Here is a 16,027-nt window from a genome sequence, read left to right as displayed (position 1 = left end):
GTGAACCCGCCATTTGGGAGAGTGCTTTCTGGGGGTTAAAAGACGGGACGATTGGGATGAGGATGATTGTTCCCTTGAGCTCTCGATGTATCTTTCTCCCCATTCAGAACCCTCTCTCTAGCCCAATAACATCGAAGAACTCCCGAATGAATTAGCTGGTGCAATGGAGGGCTTGGACAGGTTAGGTGAAGCTTATCGCTCTTACTCTCTACTCAGCGATTCGATACACTTACAGACGAAAACACAATGTTGCAAACTAAAGTAATCGAAGTAAATGAGATCTGGCCATGGGTATGTAAGCGAGGTCGATGAGGCTGTGGATGGAAATTGGACAACACAGGAGGACTTGGTTGATTTTTAAGAAAAAAGGACAGAAAGGAGAAATCATAACGATTTTTGCGACGTGATACAAGTACATTTGCGACTTGGAGGTATGAGGGTGGAGGAGAGGGGCCCGACTTGGAGTCTATATGAAAAGTAAAAGAAATCGACGAGGAAGTAATGACGGGGAACGGAGAGTAACATAAGGGATGTAGATCGAAAAGAGGATGCACGTATCCTTGGAAATTCTGAAACGTCGGAAAAACCGTGAAGAAGGAAAGGAGAGAACGAAAAACGAGCGTCAGCATTGAGATTCAATGGTTGGGTATGATAGGATAGGTTGACTGTCCATATGATTAGGGTGCGTTTGAGTGTATTGAAACAGGGTAGCCTACTGTGTAGGTTGTAAAGTGTGAGGTTAAGGGATGGGTGGACTAAAGATAAAAGAACGATTGAGCAAAATTACAATGTACATGAAGAGTTGACCCGGATGACTTGACTCGATGTGAACGAAAAAGAAAAAGAAACCGAAGGATGAAACGATGGAGGGGGATTGTAAGTGAACGATGAAAGAGGAAGAGGCTCAAAGAGACGGAAGCATAAACCAATCCAGAAGGAGTGTCGCGACCACGAACAAAAACAGTCAAAAAGGTAGAAGGAATTAAACATCCCCTTCACATCACCACACACTTGCAACTGCAACATCCAGCTTCCTCTTTTTCCAGGTGTTGCACCTGCTCCCGCTGAGCCTCCTTAGTATCAGGTTCAGCCGTACCGTGAGTATACTGCGAAAACGGTACAGGAGATGACGGATGTTCGAAGGCGTGCGGATGGCGAGGCTGTTGCTGTTGCTGCATTTGTTGTCGGTGTTGGTTCTGTAACTCTGATATTGAAGTGTTGAATTGATCCTCAGCTACGGGTGGTAAAGTTTCCTTGAGATCCGGTTCCTCTTGTGGTCTACCAAATTCATCCATGGGTATAGATTCGTCCCCGCCATCCGAACGCGGTGGCCGGTACTTGGAACGGTCGTATCCAAATGTGCCAGGAGCCTGATAAAGTAAATGAGGGTTGAAGTGGGGCGACGAATACTCGTGATGACGCACTGGTGAAGGTATACCATCCTCTTGCTTCACTTTAGGACTCCCATCGGCTTCTTCGTAATGACCTGCAAGGCCTTTCTTCCGAGCGACAGTTGGTAGAACAACCTGACGAATAAAGATGAATGGGATGAACAATACTCTCCTGGAACAAGTCCTCTACTCACCTCATCCCAATTTCCCCGGTTAGGCACTGATTGCGTCCAGGTTGGTATTGCATGAGCCATGTCCTCTTCATCTCCGGGATCGGGGTAAGAAGCACTAGCGTGTTTCCTCTTCATCTCTTCTTCCATCTCCTTCTTTCTCGCTGCCGCCAACTTCGCCTGTGTTGCCTTATTAGCATTCATCCGCGTCTTTTTCGCACCAGAGGGATCCAGGGTATTGGGCGAAACACCGCGGTTCCCCGGCCTGGTTCCAGACGGAGAAGTAGACGTCGATCGCAACTGTTGAGTGTGTTGTTTACTCCGCGATGCAGGCGGTGTCGAGATTTGCGCTGTAGAAGAATGTTGTATTGATGGCGGTTCGCTAGCACCGCGTTGAGATTGAGAGGGTGTGGGAGTTATTGCTCTGGGAGCAGGTATTCGAGAATTCGAATTCTGGTTTCTCGAAGACGGCCGCGAGTAATGGGGAGTGGGTGTCGTACTGCGTAGATCCGATGAGCTTGGGAGCGGCGCTGAGGCTGTGGAGGTGTCCTGGTCCCCATCCATATTCTGATACTGTTCGTCGTCTTCTAGATAATAATCAATATCAAAATCCTCCCCATTCGACATTTCTCCCTCCACATCCGTCGGAGGGTTCTCATCCAACACTCTCCCAGCGTTCTTCGCCTGCTCCTCATCCATGTAGAAACTCGTCCGGTCAGTAAGATTCCCAACGCTGTCTGCCCTCCTCCGCTTTCGTTCAATCGCGTCCGTTATCGCATTCCGAACGACTGGCTTGTCTGGTTTCGGTTTCAAGCTATAACCGTAATTCGCTATGTCCATCATCTCTTGCCGTTTTCCCACCCGCAGCTCTCCAACACCGCCATTACGAGATATGTCTCCTCGATACCAATGTTCAAAAGGTCGCTCTTGTGATTCGGCTGACATCCGCGGGCGGTCGTCGTAAAGACTTTCATTTGACGGATTCGGATCATCACGAGATCTTTGCTTGAATGGGGGTTCTTCGTTGAGAATGCCTGACCGCTGTTTGCTGATAACGGAGACAGTGGAATGAGACGATGTTTCTTGAACTTTCCAGAGGTCTGAAGCCGAGGCTTGCCTCCGGTCAGGTAATGGAGGAGAGGAATAAGGAGAAGTGTGGGCATTGGTGCTCCCAGTGGCATTAGGAAATGGAGCGTAGTGATTACTTGACAAGCTGGCTGTGCGTGTTCTGCTAGGCTGAGGAATACGCGATGGTTTTATACTGGTGCTGGGGGATATGGGACGTGAAGAGGATGAGGTATCGCCAGATGTTGTCGCACCGTTGATCTTGGATGAATTCATTCTATTATTTGGATGGTCTGACTTAAAAGGTTGGGACTGGGTCCTCGAACGAGAAGGTCTTCTAGGTGCTGACGAGTTTCCACTGTTGACGCGTGAAGGAGCATTATGGTCTGAATTATTTCGCGGCTGCTGGGGTAGACGAGCGGTATAGATGGCACCATTTTGATACGACTGATTGGTGTTATAACTTGAATCTCCATTGTACGAATTTATAGTATCGTTTCTGTATTGGTATTCATCACCTGAGGGTATTGGTGTCGCTGACAACCTGCGAGACAGTGTTCGGCTCTCGCTCTCCAGACCTTCGCTCTACTCGTCAGCCAGTCAAAGGATAAAAGAAATAAATTCTAAAACGTACGTTGTCTTAATGCTGGTACCACTTCTTCGTCCCATGACGGCCCTGGGCCTGGGATCCTCGCTGTCTGTGTAAGTGCCATAACCACCTGGCCTCGAGAAAAGAAATGGAGAAAACAGGGTCAAGAAAGAAGGATGGCCAGCGTAGAAGGCGATCACGAAGGAGAGAATGAAGAAAGGTAAAGGGGAGTAGAATGAGGCGATAGTGGTCAGTTTCAGGACGTAAACGCCCTCGAATTGGCACAGTAAACCCCGTGCGAATTTTATTCCTTCCTTTTTCTCCACATGAGCCTTCACGGGGCCACAAGCTGCCACACTCACCAGGCCACTACCTCCTATGATTGTACGATTTGCGTCGTGAATCCTGAGTTACAGCTCTCAACATCTTTTTGAGTCTCGAGAAAGCGCCTGACCGACCTTGTTCAATGCGACAACTACCGAAACGGCTAGTCCGGCTACAAATACATAGCATTTGATCACACCCAGAATGTGCGGCGGTTGATTCAGATCTTGGACGCGTAAATATCAAAGAGGGGGCACGAAGATTCCTTGGGAAACAAAAGGTACGTGCTGCTCCGGTTCAACTTGAAATAGGACTGAACGTTAACCTTCTACCTGTTACTTTCGGCCAGAGAAGACTGTCATACTATCCGAGTAGCACTCATATGGTTGGAACACGGCCGGCGCATTCTGATAGAATAGTCGCGTGCAGTGTAGGACATAGCATCTATTCTCCCCGACGATCGTTTGACGAGTTAATGAGCTTCACGAGCGAAGCTCAAAGGTTCCCCGCTCCACCCTCGGAGAGATAGCAAACTTTCGAGCCGTTATACAAATATCTTTGGGATATATCCCTGTTCTTGACTGTGCCATGCTCCAAATTAACGTCACGGATATAAGATTTGGATCCTGACCTCCTGTAGCACTTTAGTTGATCTAGACTTGGTGGAGGTACAACATGTCTCTGTCGAAATCCATGGGTAATTTCTACAAGCTAGACTTCGCCTTCTCGTGTTCTCTGGAATCGGCTCTGCGGTCGGAGGGCAATGGAATAGTTCCCCTCGGCTTCTTCTGCAACCTTTCACCACCTTGTATCGCAATCGAAACACGCCTGAGCTTACATAGGAGTTTGCGCGACGATGTAGCACGCAAGACCAGCTTTACCTTTGGGGGGGGGGCGGGTGAACCTAGAGTTCTGACGAATTGTTTGTGTTCCGCGTCGTAATCGCTCCCAGCTCCCAACACCATCCCAACCTACTTTCCCGACGTCGATTTTGACAAGGACCCACCCTTATGAGCGTTTTCAACAGTCGTCGCTTTCCCTCGTTGATGATCAGAGACACGTCACTCCTTCCAGATGTGGTCGAGAAGTTCGTTTCCTCTTGCGCCTCGGAGCTCTCCGAATAGCGTGTTAAGCTCGTACCAGAAATGAGTATATGAACTGTGGGCCCCGGTTCTGAGAAGGTACACCTTTGGATGAAGTCAAGCGGAAGGGGTGAGACCTGGGACAATATCCGTAACCGAGTAGGTCCTCATTCCGGATTTGGCTTGTTGAGACTCACACCCACCCGTACCGGAAAAATCCTCAGGTACCTCCCTTACGGTCATATCTCATGCTGGCAAATTGTTGACCACGTATTTGGGCGAGGAATCTCTTGTTCGTATCCGATCACTGAGCGGCTCTCGGTCCCATCGCCAATATATTTTTTAAACGCGGGAAACTCGCGCCTGGGATTTGAGCACAACCTTGTCATACCGTGGACCTTCGTAAAAACCTGTCATACCCTTGACCAGCACCGCCAAATCCTAGGGATGATTTCATGGTTGCATGACAGCGCCAGCGCTAGGCTCCCGTGTAGGAGAACCTCGAAAAACAAAGAATCTGATTTCGCCATGTCAATGAAGCTGTCATCATAGTCACTTCACGCCCGAACCTCCGAGCAGCAGACCTTTGCATGCCAGTTTTACATTTAGTCCTCCCGCTGTCTTGGCACGCAGTCGTTCACCGTAGCCCACATCTTCATAATTTCGCGCCCGAATTCTCAAGCAAGGACATAGACCGATCCCCGTATGTCGATTTCTCCATTTAAATCCTCCCGCTGTCTTTTGACTCTCAGGTTTTTTTTAATGGAACGCTTTCACAGGACACTATCAGGCGCTATCCTCGTCCCTCTCCGGGTAATCTTGGAACATGGGAATGGCAGTTCGCACTTTGATCTGCGATTGTGACACTGAACAAAATGATCAGAATAATCTGCCACCAAGCGCCCTGCGAGATATTCGGGTTTAGCTGCTTCTATTGTTAGGTGCGACAGGAACTCTCGGTCCTGGTCTGGGGTGGCCCGACCCGGAATGACCGTCAACTGAGATGTCGGTGACGGTCCCCGAATGCTTAACTGCCTTTCCGCCTCTTGCTCATCATGATTCTTATCTCCCATACAATGCCCTACCTTGGATTTCAGTTCCGAGCTGCCCAAACCCGATTGTGCTCAGTCAAGTGAAGTCTGGACGATAAAAGATGACTCGAACTTGGAAAGTGATGCGAAACACCCGGTACTTCTGTCTTTACCTCTTTATATTTCGTCTATTGAATCTACTTCATTCGTAGTGTCTGTTTGACTACTCACGATCATTCTTTGTTATTCCGCTATTCCCAATTCGACGATGATCCTCTAAATGAGGGTAATTGTGTTTTATGTTTAGATCCACGGCTCAACGGGGCGGGCTTCTGAGACTGCCGCTTTAAAAGCTCCGTCACGGACAGGCGGGTCCAGCCTGAGAAGGGATATCTTCCGTTGGATTAGGACGGAACAGTCACTGCTCCTATGATTATGCAGTATGCAATTAGGTATGGGACAAGCTGCGCTCTTCTGGACTCTCGTCCCCTCAGGTAAGTGATTTTCGGGTTTACCGTCAATGTAGGGAGCATGCTACTACACAGTACATACTTCTATCTTCCTCGAGTTCTCTGTTCCAGGGACCCACGGGCTGGAAGTACATAGTGACTCAAGATTGATACGTCGGTTACAGGACAGGATATCTTACGACCTCTTTGTTAAGACCAACTGTGGCTACTTATGTTGAATAGTGTTCATGTATGACCCTTTGATAAATTTCATTGTTGCGTCAAATCAGTACATGCGCGCCACACGAACGTCGGATAGTAAGTTGGCCTGTCGCCGACCTCCAAAGTCGTTTTTAAGCTGCATAATGGGAAGCTTGGGAGGCGTTAGTAAGTTGGCTGTGGGCAGGACCTTCCTGCTATGATTTCGCTTTCTTAACCTCCATAAGATGCTATCGACTAAAACAAGGAGATCGGTCTTGGTGAACTAGCCCCGAGTTCCAATTCGATTAAGTAATATCCACAACGTATTATGTCTCCGTGCATTGATACCACAATCAACTGCTTAATGATTGGTACAAGGGTGGGACGGTGGGTGTAAAAACGGGTAGCTGTGATGGAGGAAGCTGGAGAGGTGAAGAGATGCCGTCGGCATGTGCAGTGAATCTGGCGCCGGCTTCTCAGAAAGCCGGAGGAATCCCACCCACGTTGCTTCCTATTCGCCATGATCATTGACTCCGGACCACATTTCACAACCATCAGAATCCGGGCCTCGACAGTCTAGGGCACGTATTATCTCGAATGTCCCAACGTTCATCTACACGGCTCGAGATTCCGCATCCTAACGAACCAGGCTGTCATATAATTGGAATTCTAGAGCAGATTTCTCGACCGGACGTGCAGAATAAAAAAATCGCCCTCGTACGTCCATGTGTCTTCTTCGACAGTTAACAGTTCTAGGGCACTGATCATTTTACAAGATCCTCCATGGAAGCGCTGGGTCAGTCGTTTTCGTTGACTGCATCACGCCATACGAAGTTCAGGTCAACTCACGAGCTCTCCAGACACAAGGATTATCTCTTTCTCAAGCGGTTGGCTATGCGGTTACCTATGGACTCGTTCCGGTTTGACTTTCGGTGCGGGTTTTTCTCCTAATCTACCATACACCAGCCCGACAATAGTGATCGATAATTTTGTTCTGAAGTGGCAATCATGAGACTCTCGGTAAATGGAACCAGGGTGGCATGGAAGGTGATTTGGAGGACTTGCGAGCTGTCGTCGAGTACCTGAAGAAAACATATGGTTACGTTATTGATTTAATTGTGGGGCATTCAAGGGGATCTCTGGTTGGCTTCCGCTGGATGTGTGTTTCCGAAGAAGGGAGAAGCGTTTCCGGGTTCGTCAATGCATCTGCTCGATATAGAATGAAGGTGTGTATTATTTGTGCCGACTTTCAATCTTACATATGGTTGACCTGGGTTCACAGCTCATATATGGTGAGTCGCAACCTAAAGCAACGGTGTCAACTTTAACAGACTTCTGATTGGTTATGGGGCCTTAGACTCACCCGGTGCTGTCCAATGGCAAAAGACTTTTGCGGAGCAGGGTTTTCACGTATGGACGCCGGTAGTTGCTCGAAAAACTGTCAAGTTCGAGATCTATCCCGAAGATTTGGAGAGATTTGCGAATTGGGATTCGTCACTTGTATGGGATCACTTTCCTGCGGCCACTGATGTCCTCACTATACATGGACTGTCTGATAAAGCTGTTCCCCCGTGAGCAACTCTGCACCCTTTCTTAACGACATTCTCATGACTGATCATATACATAACATATGTCCCTACTTTAAGGTACGACGCGATCATCTATGCGCGCGCCCTCGGTGCGCGTTCACCTGGGACCCATAATCTACATTATGTCGAAGGTGCAGATCATAATTTTTCCGGGCTTCAAGACGAAATTGTCGAGGTCATTCTGGACTGGTGGCAAAAGAAGAATTCGAGCGCACCCACGACGGGAATCTGGATGACAGGAACCAAGGTCAAGCTGTGACTTTGCCCCGCGCCTCCCGACTGCTCCCCTCCCGACTGCGGTAGATATATCATTAAATGTAAATGATCTACTCGGTAATGTCGTTCAGCAACAATCTTTTTGAATGATGACAACATCTTGGCTTTTGACTCTGCCCCAGCGAATGAATACGAGCTTCAATCTTGAAGCCTGTTTAGGATCTAAAGCCAGTGTACAGTGCCAGTTCCTCATGGTGCCACGACAGATCTAGGTCCTTCACAAATGCCGACACACCCGTTTTGATCTCCATTCTGATGATCACCGACTCTGTATTTGAGGAATGATAACAGGCGGCTCGCATGATGGGAATGCAATTTTTTCTTTTGAATTATGCTTGTAGTCTGCAAATGGGTTTAAAAACAGCGACTATAGAAACATTAGCGACGGATTGTCCTGAGTATCAATATAGAAATAAAGTGGAAGTTATGTGATGCGACGAAAAAAAAGAGAAATGTGGTTTGATACAGTAGATGCGTGTTCAACTAATTGTCTGTTGCACCCGACTCGTCTTCCCAGCTACCCAATCCCCAATCCCCCTTTTAACCGAAACCTTTCCTCCTGCTTTCCTTCCTCGGGTGACCATTGAATAAATTATTGTCCTATTAAACCGATGTCCGTCGTGGGCATTTGCGGAAGAACGTGGAATTATAACGTCAAGCCCTGGCTTGCGTGGATAATGATAATAAGATAGAATGCGCGCCATAGTGGCGTCGTATGAAAATTAGGATATTAGGGTGGTGCGCGTAATAGGATAGTCTATGGCGCTTGTGTTTGTAGAGATTCGGGGGAAAGCCGTGAGCCTATACAGGTGCTGGTGAACGGCTTGGGTTGTGCCTCGTGCTGTGACAACGATGTGAGGGGGGGTGTTTAGAAAAATACTGGGCCGGTGGAAGAAGCGCCGCCTCGAACTCCCTGGGATCCTCCCGATGGTTTATTGTTTCCGGATTGCGATTGTCCAGACATTGTAGTGATATGTAGTACTAGAGAATAATGTCAAGGAGGAGACGGGAGCTGGTAGAGGGCCTAGAAGGACGAGAGTAGGCTGAGGAGTGTGGGCCTGATTGTTGGATTCATCGAGTTTTTCCAGAGCTCTTATATAGACAGTTTGAAAGGAACCCAGGGCAACTTCCGAATCTTGGCTCGAGTGAAGGGGCAGTTAGATGACGGGCTTTGTCTCCAAAAGGAAAACAGCGGTACCGATTGAATAAGCAGTGAAAAAAAAAAACAATATAAGTTATTCGGAAATGCTGGATTACCGTGACGGCAAACTCGCGAGTAACTGATGGTGTCTTGTCATTAAGGCATAATTATGAGATATGATTCAGGGCGTCTACGGAAATAAACAAGGTTTGAGGTAAGGAACCTGTACACTGGAATGATATTCGGTGTCGCTCAGCCAACTTCAGTTATTCCCTTCCGTTCAACAGCTTGAGGCTTAGTTTCTAACCCGGACAACGCTGGCACTGGATTAACATCCACCGCATCAGCCGTTTGATCTGAAAAAGCGGGTCAAATTCGACGCTCCGAAACACCAACTTTTCTGTCACAATTTCTGCGCATTTCGAGCCATCGAATATCTCGTCCTATACTGCATCCGACGGGGAGCAATCAACGATGATAGTTTCGTAACCGGTGTGTTTCTCCTGGCGAGAGTGAACTGCCTTGCGCGAGCATCGGGGGGCGTGCAGTTCAGCTTCCCAGTGAGCGGTCACCACGGGTGTGACTCCATCGTCGACGGTGACGCCCAAAGATTAACAGATTAACTTGGATCATTAACAAGAGCCTTCTTGGTTCCTGCCTCTGATTCTGCAATTGGCCATTGTCGTTTGCGGCAGCTGGAGGTTTGTGTTGGAAGTTCTTCCTGAAGCGGATCACCCATCAATTCAGTGATATCTACGGCGCTGATTTATTCAATGTTTCAGTTGACAAAGGTGAGAAAGGACACGTTCAGAAATGGTGACTCGCACCTTGTTTTCCCGAGCCTAGACCCTTCAATTCATAGACTCGCGCCATCTCCATTATAAGGGTCAAGGAGGCAGGGACGGACGAATTACATCCATGATCACCGTTCTCATCGAAGTCTAAGTTACCTCCATCGTCCATCGTGCACCTACAAGTTCCTCTGTCAGTCGGTTAAGGTTTCCAGGCAATATCCGAGAATAATCTATAACGACGACGACGGGGGTACAGTCGTCGGTATGTTGACGTAGCTCGACCATCTTTGGAGGGTAGGTTACACATCTGGCGAAGACCTCGGCAAGCCTTTCACCTGAACGCGATATCGGTAGCTGTTGGGAAAATGTATGAAAAAACGTCCGAAAAGGAGCTTGTTTACAAAAATCACTTTTGAAAATGACTTGACGTTCCAAGAAAGCGAACAGCGTGTTTCGCGATAAGACCCTGGCGGCGTACTTTACTTTACAACGTCAGGCTCGTTTTTTCAACATTGAGAAGGGACAACATACCAAACTGGTCCGCGAACCAAGGAAGTAAAAAACCAGCGGCCTACACGTGTAATAGACAAATGGTCTTGGAGTGAGTGTTGAGCGCTGAACTTCCGAGATGCTCTGGCTCTATCGGACGTAAGAGGCTAGAAAGACCGCTGGGTTAAGGGCTAAAACGCCACGGGTTTCCCCACAATTGTAGATGGGACGATTCGGCGATTAATCTTTGCTAATTCCAGCTCTGTGCCACAGGAGGTAAAAGAGATTGAAAGAAGCCGAAATTATCGTCTCCTCGGAAGCCCGCTCTGGAATGTAAGATCGTAAAAAAACCAACTTGGCGTACCTTTGTTTTTCTTTTTTTTTTCATTCAGGTCACAGATAACACGATGGAAACACGATGTTTGCCTCATTTGAGGGACAAAATTAATCCATGATCGGGTGGATGCTTGTACTGTTCTGTGTAAGCATGTCCCAAAAGATTGAGATTGTCGAAGGGTTACTCACCATAACAAAGGGTACAAGATCAACTTTATAAATACATTCTTCGATTACCGAGAATCCTATCCCAGAGGACCTTAATCGACTTCAACTACGATCTTCCCACTGCATCTGGAGTGAGCACTAGAGGCTAAAATTGGGTAAAGAGAGAAAGCCCCTTACATATTAGCGCTTTCTTCCATATGCTTGTGTGCGGCTTGGATGTCCTTCCAGGAGTAAACCTAAAGTATATTCATGGAGTCTCAGTGAAAGGCCCCACCACCGCGCGATACACCTAACCTTGTGAATGTACGTCTTGACTGCACCCTTCCCGTTTTCACCTGTCAAATCAGACAAGAAATCGGACGTAAAGCTAGGATTTCAATATCGGTTGGATAAAAATAGTGATGTCTATTTCAAGGGCATACCGTTTAATGAGATCAGCCTGGTAATCTAAAGAGCGTGACCGTAGCGTTGATCCCTGGATCCTGAGCCGTTTATATAACATATCTTTAAGATCAAACTCGGGAACTTTCGTTCCTAAGGCGAGGAAAAAAAAAACACGTAAGTTCGACCGTCTCAAGCACGTAAATTGAGAACAGATAGGACAAACCGCTCAACATTCCGAGCATGACCATGCGGCCATCTCGAGCCAACGAATCTATATTCTGTTGCCAATGGCTTTGCCCTACAAAATCGACAACGACATCAACGCCGTTGCCGTTCGTAATCGCTTCAACTTCGGTAGCGAAATTTTGCGTCTTATAGTTGACAGTGTGGGTGGCCCCATTGGGTATCGAGCGAAGCCAATCGAGCTTTTCCTTCGTGGAGGCCGTCGCGATGACTATTTCACTACAAATACAATAGTGAATAAAGTGATCAGATGCAAACAACGTGGCTAGAAACCTACGCTCCCCTATTCCGGGCAAGTTGAATAGCAGCTATACCCACTCCGGAGGCCGCAGCATGAATGAGCACATTCGCACCCTTAGCCACCTCGCCGTACAAAATGATTGCTTGATACGCTGCGACGAGTTACGTGAATTTTAGTGCGGCAGGAGATAATACTGAATAATGATTACCTGTCAAGAACGCCTCAGGTATGCTCGCCGCCTCGTTCCAGGAGAGATGTGGCGGCTTAGGTATCAAATGAGACGCAGGGACAGCGATATATTCTGCATATGCACCCTATCCGAACAGGTTAGGTAGATCTTCAAAGCACCCCTGATACAAAGTTTAAGGAGTACTCACACCACCTGCCAGTCCAAAAACCTCATCATTCAACTTCCAGTCTGTCACATCGTCGGCCATCGCAGAGATATTACCAGAGTACTCGACCCCCAATAATGTTGAAGCTCCAGGGGGAACAGGGTATTTGCCCTCGCGTTGCAGAATATCCATGCGATTCAGGGCAAACGACTTGATCTGGGGATACAGAACGATATTACAGTACTGCCAATGCGACTGGCACGAAGTATATCAAACGTACCTTGACCACAACTTGACCCGCACGCGGAACAACGTCCGGTGCTTCACCCAAGTACATATTTTCTGCAGGTCCTTTATCATTCTTAATCAGAATAGCACGCATTATCGCAACAGGCTCAGAGGAGTTTTGAAGAGTGAGAGGAAAGAGGGCAAAAAGGACGTCGATAACATGATCCTATCGTTTGAGCCAGCGAAGTGCTTAGTGATGTCACCCACACCGGATCGGGAACTCTTATCCGGTTCCCTCGTGAGCAGGTTGAACCGGGAACAGTAACCCTCAGGCTCTCCGTGGGTGTAAACGATTCCACAGTGAGGTAATGCAGAGCAAAACTTCCGTTAGCGATATTGATGACTCGATGAGGGTGACGATCCCAATTGGCATTTATACAGCCACAGCATTTGACGGGGATCCGTGCTGTAGCAGACGGAATGATCTCTTGTAAATCCCATTCTGAAGACAAAGGTTCTCGTTATATTTTCATGGCCACAGCTCGGCGGGACACAACGCACGAAACTTTCCGTTTTTTTCGCCTGAGGAGGTGATGACTACTTGATTGAAGGTCGTACGAGCTCCGCTTTGACAGCTAAAATTGGTAGGTTGAACACTGAAAGATTCCGGATTCACTTTAATAAAAAAGATGTTCAACGTGGATCCACAGCAAGAGAAAAGATCCAGTCCTCACTCATGACTGACAGGACCAAAGTGGATCCGAATTTGAATGAATATCGTGTTATTTTGATTAATGAACTTTATTGAAAGGAGATGCGTCCTGGCGTCTAGGGTCCAAGGCAAGAAATAGGTCTATCACCGTGAACATTTAGCATTGTATAGAAGCCGAATGTGAGTAGAACGGCGTATTAGATTCCCCGGAAAGAACAAAGGCTCGAGTCAAAAGCCGAGAACAGTCGGACAGTGTTGAGTTTTTCAGAATCGGTGAGCGCTATATAGTTCGGGGAGTAACGGTCCGAATCCTAATTTTGAAATGATCATGTATGACTCTTGTCGGATGGATGATAATGAAAGGAAGAGATGAGTTCCGGGAGTCCGTTGAGCTACACGTGACCTCAAACTAACGCGTGTGTCGGAGATTGAAAACTTCAGCTCCGAAATATAGGCTGCTTTGCGAAAAATTTCCCCCTTACTTTCATGCCCATCGTCCAGGCCCGACTTCTTTTAGTGAGTTATTCTTCCTCCTTCTTCCGTTTCCCCCTCTTCTACACCTTCGTGATGCCCTTTGCTATGGTCCGTGTTTCCAAGAGGCGACTAGACACCGCCGCTTCAGAATGCCGATATCCTTTTTACCTAGCTTCCTGACTTCTTGCTTGTGTCTTATATCTTCTAAGAAACCGTTGACTGATCTTCTTTTTTTTTTCTTCAGGTGTTCGGATTTGTATAAAATCCCTGGAACGTTTTACACAGTAGTAGTCTTTGTTCGCCTCCCATATATTTCTTGTTGCAATGAAAAACTTCACGCTCCCCGTCGTTGCGTGCTTCACCATGCCAAGAATGAGCTCAGATCTGAAGAACGGGAAGAAACCGAAACCTTGTCGTTATGGTCTACATTTCACAACACAACCACGCTCAGGTCGTCTCCAACTCGACACTTAGACGCATGTACTGCGGCATCCGAATTCACACATGAGAACGTCATATGGTGCACTCTTCCTTTATTTCAACCTTCATAGGTACTGACGAACAATCTTCAAAATCAAAGACAATGGGGGATGTGCTAGCTAATGTGAGGGGCCACGCAAGCATGACCGGATGGGGGTTAATCCAACCATTTCTCCGGGGGTAAAAACCCGTAAACGTTGCTACGACTTTGTGTATTGCTTACAACGCGTTGAGTTGTTTCTAGAGAAAAGAACATTCAGAAAAGGAAGGAACTCGAGATGAGATATTACATACCACCCAAGTTGTCGAAGCAGCCGGGCAACCAACACCAGAACCTCTCATGTTCTGCAGGGTAATGAGCGAAGCAAGGAGACGTTGGCGTTGATCATCGTTGGAGTTACCAGTCGGGAATGAAACGGGTGCTGCTGGATTCTTGACCGCGTGTCCAGCGGCGACGTTGTCGTTCAATTGCTAGAATAGGCAGGTTAAAAACAAGTCCGGTATGAGCGCTAGCAGCAAGGCAATAGCTCACCTTGATAAAGTCATTACGATCAGGAGGGCAGAAGCAAGGGATCTTGGGTCCACCTGGAATACCATCACAATCACCAGTTCCTGTTGGATTCAATCCGGCTTGGAGACCGTATTCAGGAATGAGGTTGGCGGGAACGCCTCCAGCAGGAGGAGCGGCTGCTGGTGGTGGTGGTGGTGGGGCAGGTGCAGCAGGTGGGGGTGCGGGGGGTGCAGCGCCACTTTCGATAGCCTGTTGTTGTTTTACGAAGGTGGTTGAAGCAGCAGGGCACCCCACGCCTGGACCCTTGAGGTTCTGCAAAGTCACCAAAGATGCTTGAATACGAGCGATCTGGTCTTCTTTGGAGTTACTTGTCGGGAATTGGACGGCAACAGATGGGTTGTTGACTGCGTGGCCAGCATTGACGTTGGCGTTGAGTTGCTAGGAATAGATAATCAGAACAGAACAGAACTGCTGGAGCGTGAAAACAAAACTCACCCGAATGAACTCAGCACGGTCAGGAGGGCAAGAACAAGGGATCTTGGGTCCTCCTGGAATACCATCACAATCACCAGTCCCAGTCGGGTTCAATCCTGCCTGGAGTCCAAACTGGGGTACTAGATTGGGATCCACGTCCCGTTTAACTGGCATGCCAGAGACGGACATGACGAAAGCAGTTGTCGCGATAAGAGCAGTCGTGAACTTCATTTTCGAGAATTAAAAGAATGAATGAAAGTGAGATGTTTGGATAAACTAATTTGCTAGCTTGGTCTTTGAAATAAAAAGATCGGAATGTTCGATATGCGTCTCTGCTTCAAGCGAGGACGTCCAAGTCGACTCTGTCGAGGGGGAAAGGTGATGGAGGAAAGAAGGAAGGGTGGGAGAACGTGGAAAATTCCCATCCGTTTTTATGTAAACAACTGTAATAATGTGTTGCCATCCAGTGATTCATGATTCTGTCACAGCATGGGAGGTTTCCCCTTGTTCGTGTTTCATTTCTTGCTGTCCCTGATCATGATTTGACCCGTGTTTCATAAGGAAATCCACGATAACGCTTTTCAATTTCTTCCCGTCACATAGCTTTCACTACAGAACTACATTGATTTCAGTCGGCGTTGGACAGAACCAGTAATCAAACGCAATAACATAGTTGGTGCGGGGATCGAACACGATGCGTGCGGGACATTGAATAGGAACTGCGAGGAATGAGCAAAACTCACGTCAAATTCACCTCGGGGAGTCTTCCGTCACTTTTCGAAATTCGGACACAGGCGAATACGATGCTTTTTCACTGTTCAGGTGGCTGGCAGTAGATCGTTCCTCTCGA

General features: G+C 47.7%; 5 protein-coding genes across 7 annotated transcripts; 1 reads left to right on the top strand and 4 right to left on the bottom strand.

Annotated features, from left to right (window-relative positions):
- Window positions 1-282: 282 nt before the first annotated feature.
- Window positions 283-3,514, bottom strand: E1B28_012752 (uncharacterized protein). Its single transcript, XM_043157891.1, has 4 exons — window positions 3,261-3,514; window positions 1,586-3,204; window positions 1,425-1,526; window positions 283-1,370 (listed from the first exon to the last, which is right to left on the bottom strand). Exons 1-4 carry the CDS (start codon window positions 3,337-3,339, stop codon window positions 996-998), a joined length of 2,175 nt encoding a protein of 724 aa, XP_043005259.1. The 5' UTR covers window positions 3,340-3,514; the 3' UTR covers window positions 283-995.
- A 3,280-nt stretch (window positions 3,515-6,794) lies between these two features.
- Window positions 6,795-8,275, top strand: E1B28_012751 (uncharacterized protein). 3 transcript variants are annotated; one of them, XM_043157888.1, is made up of 7 exons: window positions 6,795-7,019; window positions 7,079-7,098; window positions 7,163-7,234; window positions 7,303-7,528; window positions 7,585-7,594; window positions 7,660-7,873; window positions 7,949-8,275. In XM_043157888.1, the coding sequence occupies exons 1-7, from the start codon at window positions 6,900-6,902 to the stop codon at window positions 8,148-8,150; spliced, it is 864 nt and encodes a 287-aa protein (XP_043005256.1). In that variant the 5' UTR covers window positions 6,795-6,899; the 3' UTR covers window positions 8,151-8,275. The 3 variants fall into 3 exon arrangements, with proteins under 3 accessions (XP_043005256.1, XP_043005257.1, XP_043005258.1); XM_043157889.1 differs by having other exon boundaries at window positions 7,660-8,275; XM_043157890.1 differs by having other exon boundaries at window positions 7,163-7,528.
- A 2,912-nt stretch (window positions 8,276-11,187) lies between these two features.
- On the bottom strand, window positions 11,188-12,680 carry E1B28_012750 (uncharacterized protein; the record flags this gene model as incomplete). The annotated part of the gene is made up of 9 exons (XM_043157887.1): window positions 11,188-11,215; window positions 11,273-11,331; window positions 11,390-11,462; window positions 11,518-11,629; window positions 11,703-11,941; window positions 12,000-12,114; window positions 12,172-12,277; window positions 12,341-12,514; window positions 12,579-12,680. The coding sequence occupies 9 exons, from the start codon at window positions 12,678-12,680 to the stop codon at window positions 11,188-11,190; spliced, it is 1,008 nt and encodes a 335-aa protein (XP_043005255.1).
- A 13-nt stretch (window positions 12,681-12,693) lies between these two features.
- E1B28_012749 (uncharacterized protein) lies at window positions 12,694-13,264 on the bottom strand (the record flags this gene model as incomplete). The annotated part of the gene is made up of 3 exons (XM_043157886.1): window positions 12,694-13,028; window positions 13,088-13,201; window positions 13,261-13,264. The coding sequence occupies 3 exons, from the start codon at window positions 13,262-13,264 to the stop codon at window positions 12,694-12,696; spliced, it is 453 nt and encodes a 150-aa protein (XP_043005254.1).
- A 966-nt stretch (window positions 13,265-14,230) lies between these two features.
- On the bottom strand, window positions 14,231-15,580 carry E1B28_012748 (uncharacterized protein). The gene is made up of 4 exons (XM_043157885.1): window positions 15,199-15,580; window positions 14,725-15,141; window positions 14,487-14,663; window positions 14,231-14,432 (listed from the first exon to the last, which is right to left on the bottom strand). The coding sequence occupies exons 1-4, from the start codon at window positions 15,406-15,408 to the stop codon at window positions 14,412-14,414; spliced, it is 825 nt and encodes a 274-aa protein (XP_043005253.1). The 5' UTR covers window positions 15,409-15,580; the 3' UTR covers window positions 14,231-14,411.
- Between the last annotated feature and the right edge of the window lie 447 nt (window positions 15,581-16,027).

Source organism: Marasmius oreades, chromosome 8 (assembly GCF_018924745.1).
Source record: "Marasmius oreades isolate 03SP1 chromosome 8, whole genome shotgun sequence".
Taxonomy (NCBI): Eukaryota; Fungi; Basidiomycota; class Agaricomycetes; order Agaricales; family Marasmiaceae; genus Marasmius; species Marasmius oreades.
This window is presented reverse-complemented; position numbering and strand designations above follow the sequence as displayed.

Coding starts and splice junctions, on each gene's coding strand:
- E1B28_012752 (XM_043157891.1), bottom strand. CDS start 3,339: ATGGCACTTACACAGACAGCGAGGATCCCAGGCCCAGGGCCGTCATGG. Junction 1,527..1,585: donor ACCGGGGAAATTGGGATGAG/GTGAGTAGAGGA, acceptor TTTATTCGTCAG/GTTGTTCTACCAACTGTCGC. Junction 1,371..1,424: donor AGGATGGTATACCTTCACCA/GTGCGTCATCAC, acceptor TTACTTTATCAG/GCTCCTGGCACATTTGGATA.
- E1B28_012751 (XM_043157888.1), top strand. CDS start 6,900: ATGTCCCAACGTTCATCTACACGGCTCGAGATTCCGCATCCTAACGAA. Junction 7,020..7,078: donor AGAATAAAAAAATCGCCCTC/GTACGTCCATGT, acceptor TCATTTTACAAG/ATCCTCCATGGAAGCGCTGG. Junction 7,874..7,948: donor TCTGATAAAGCTGTTCCCCC/GTGAGCAACTCT, acceptor CCCTACTTTAAG/GTACGACGCGATCATCTATG.
- E1B28_012748 (XM_043157885.1), bottom strand. CDS start 15,408: ATGAAGTTCACGACTGCTCTTATCGCGACAACTGCTTTCGTCATGTCC. Junction 14,664..14,724: donor ATCGTAATGACTTTATCAAG/GTGAGCTATTGC, acceptor TGCCTATTCTAG/CAATTGAACGACAACGTCGC. Junction 14,433..14,486: donor CTGCTTCGACAACTTGGGTG/GTATGTAATATC, acceptor TCTTTTCTCTAG/AAACAACTCAACGCGTTGTA.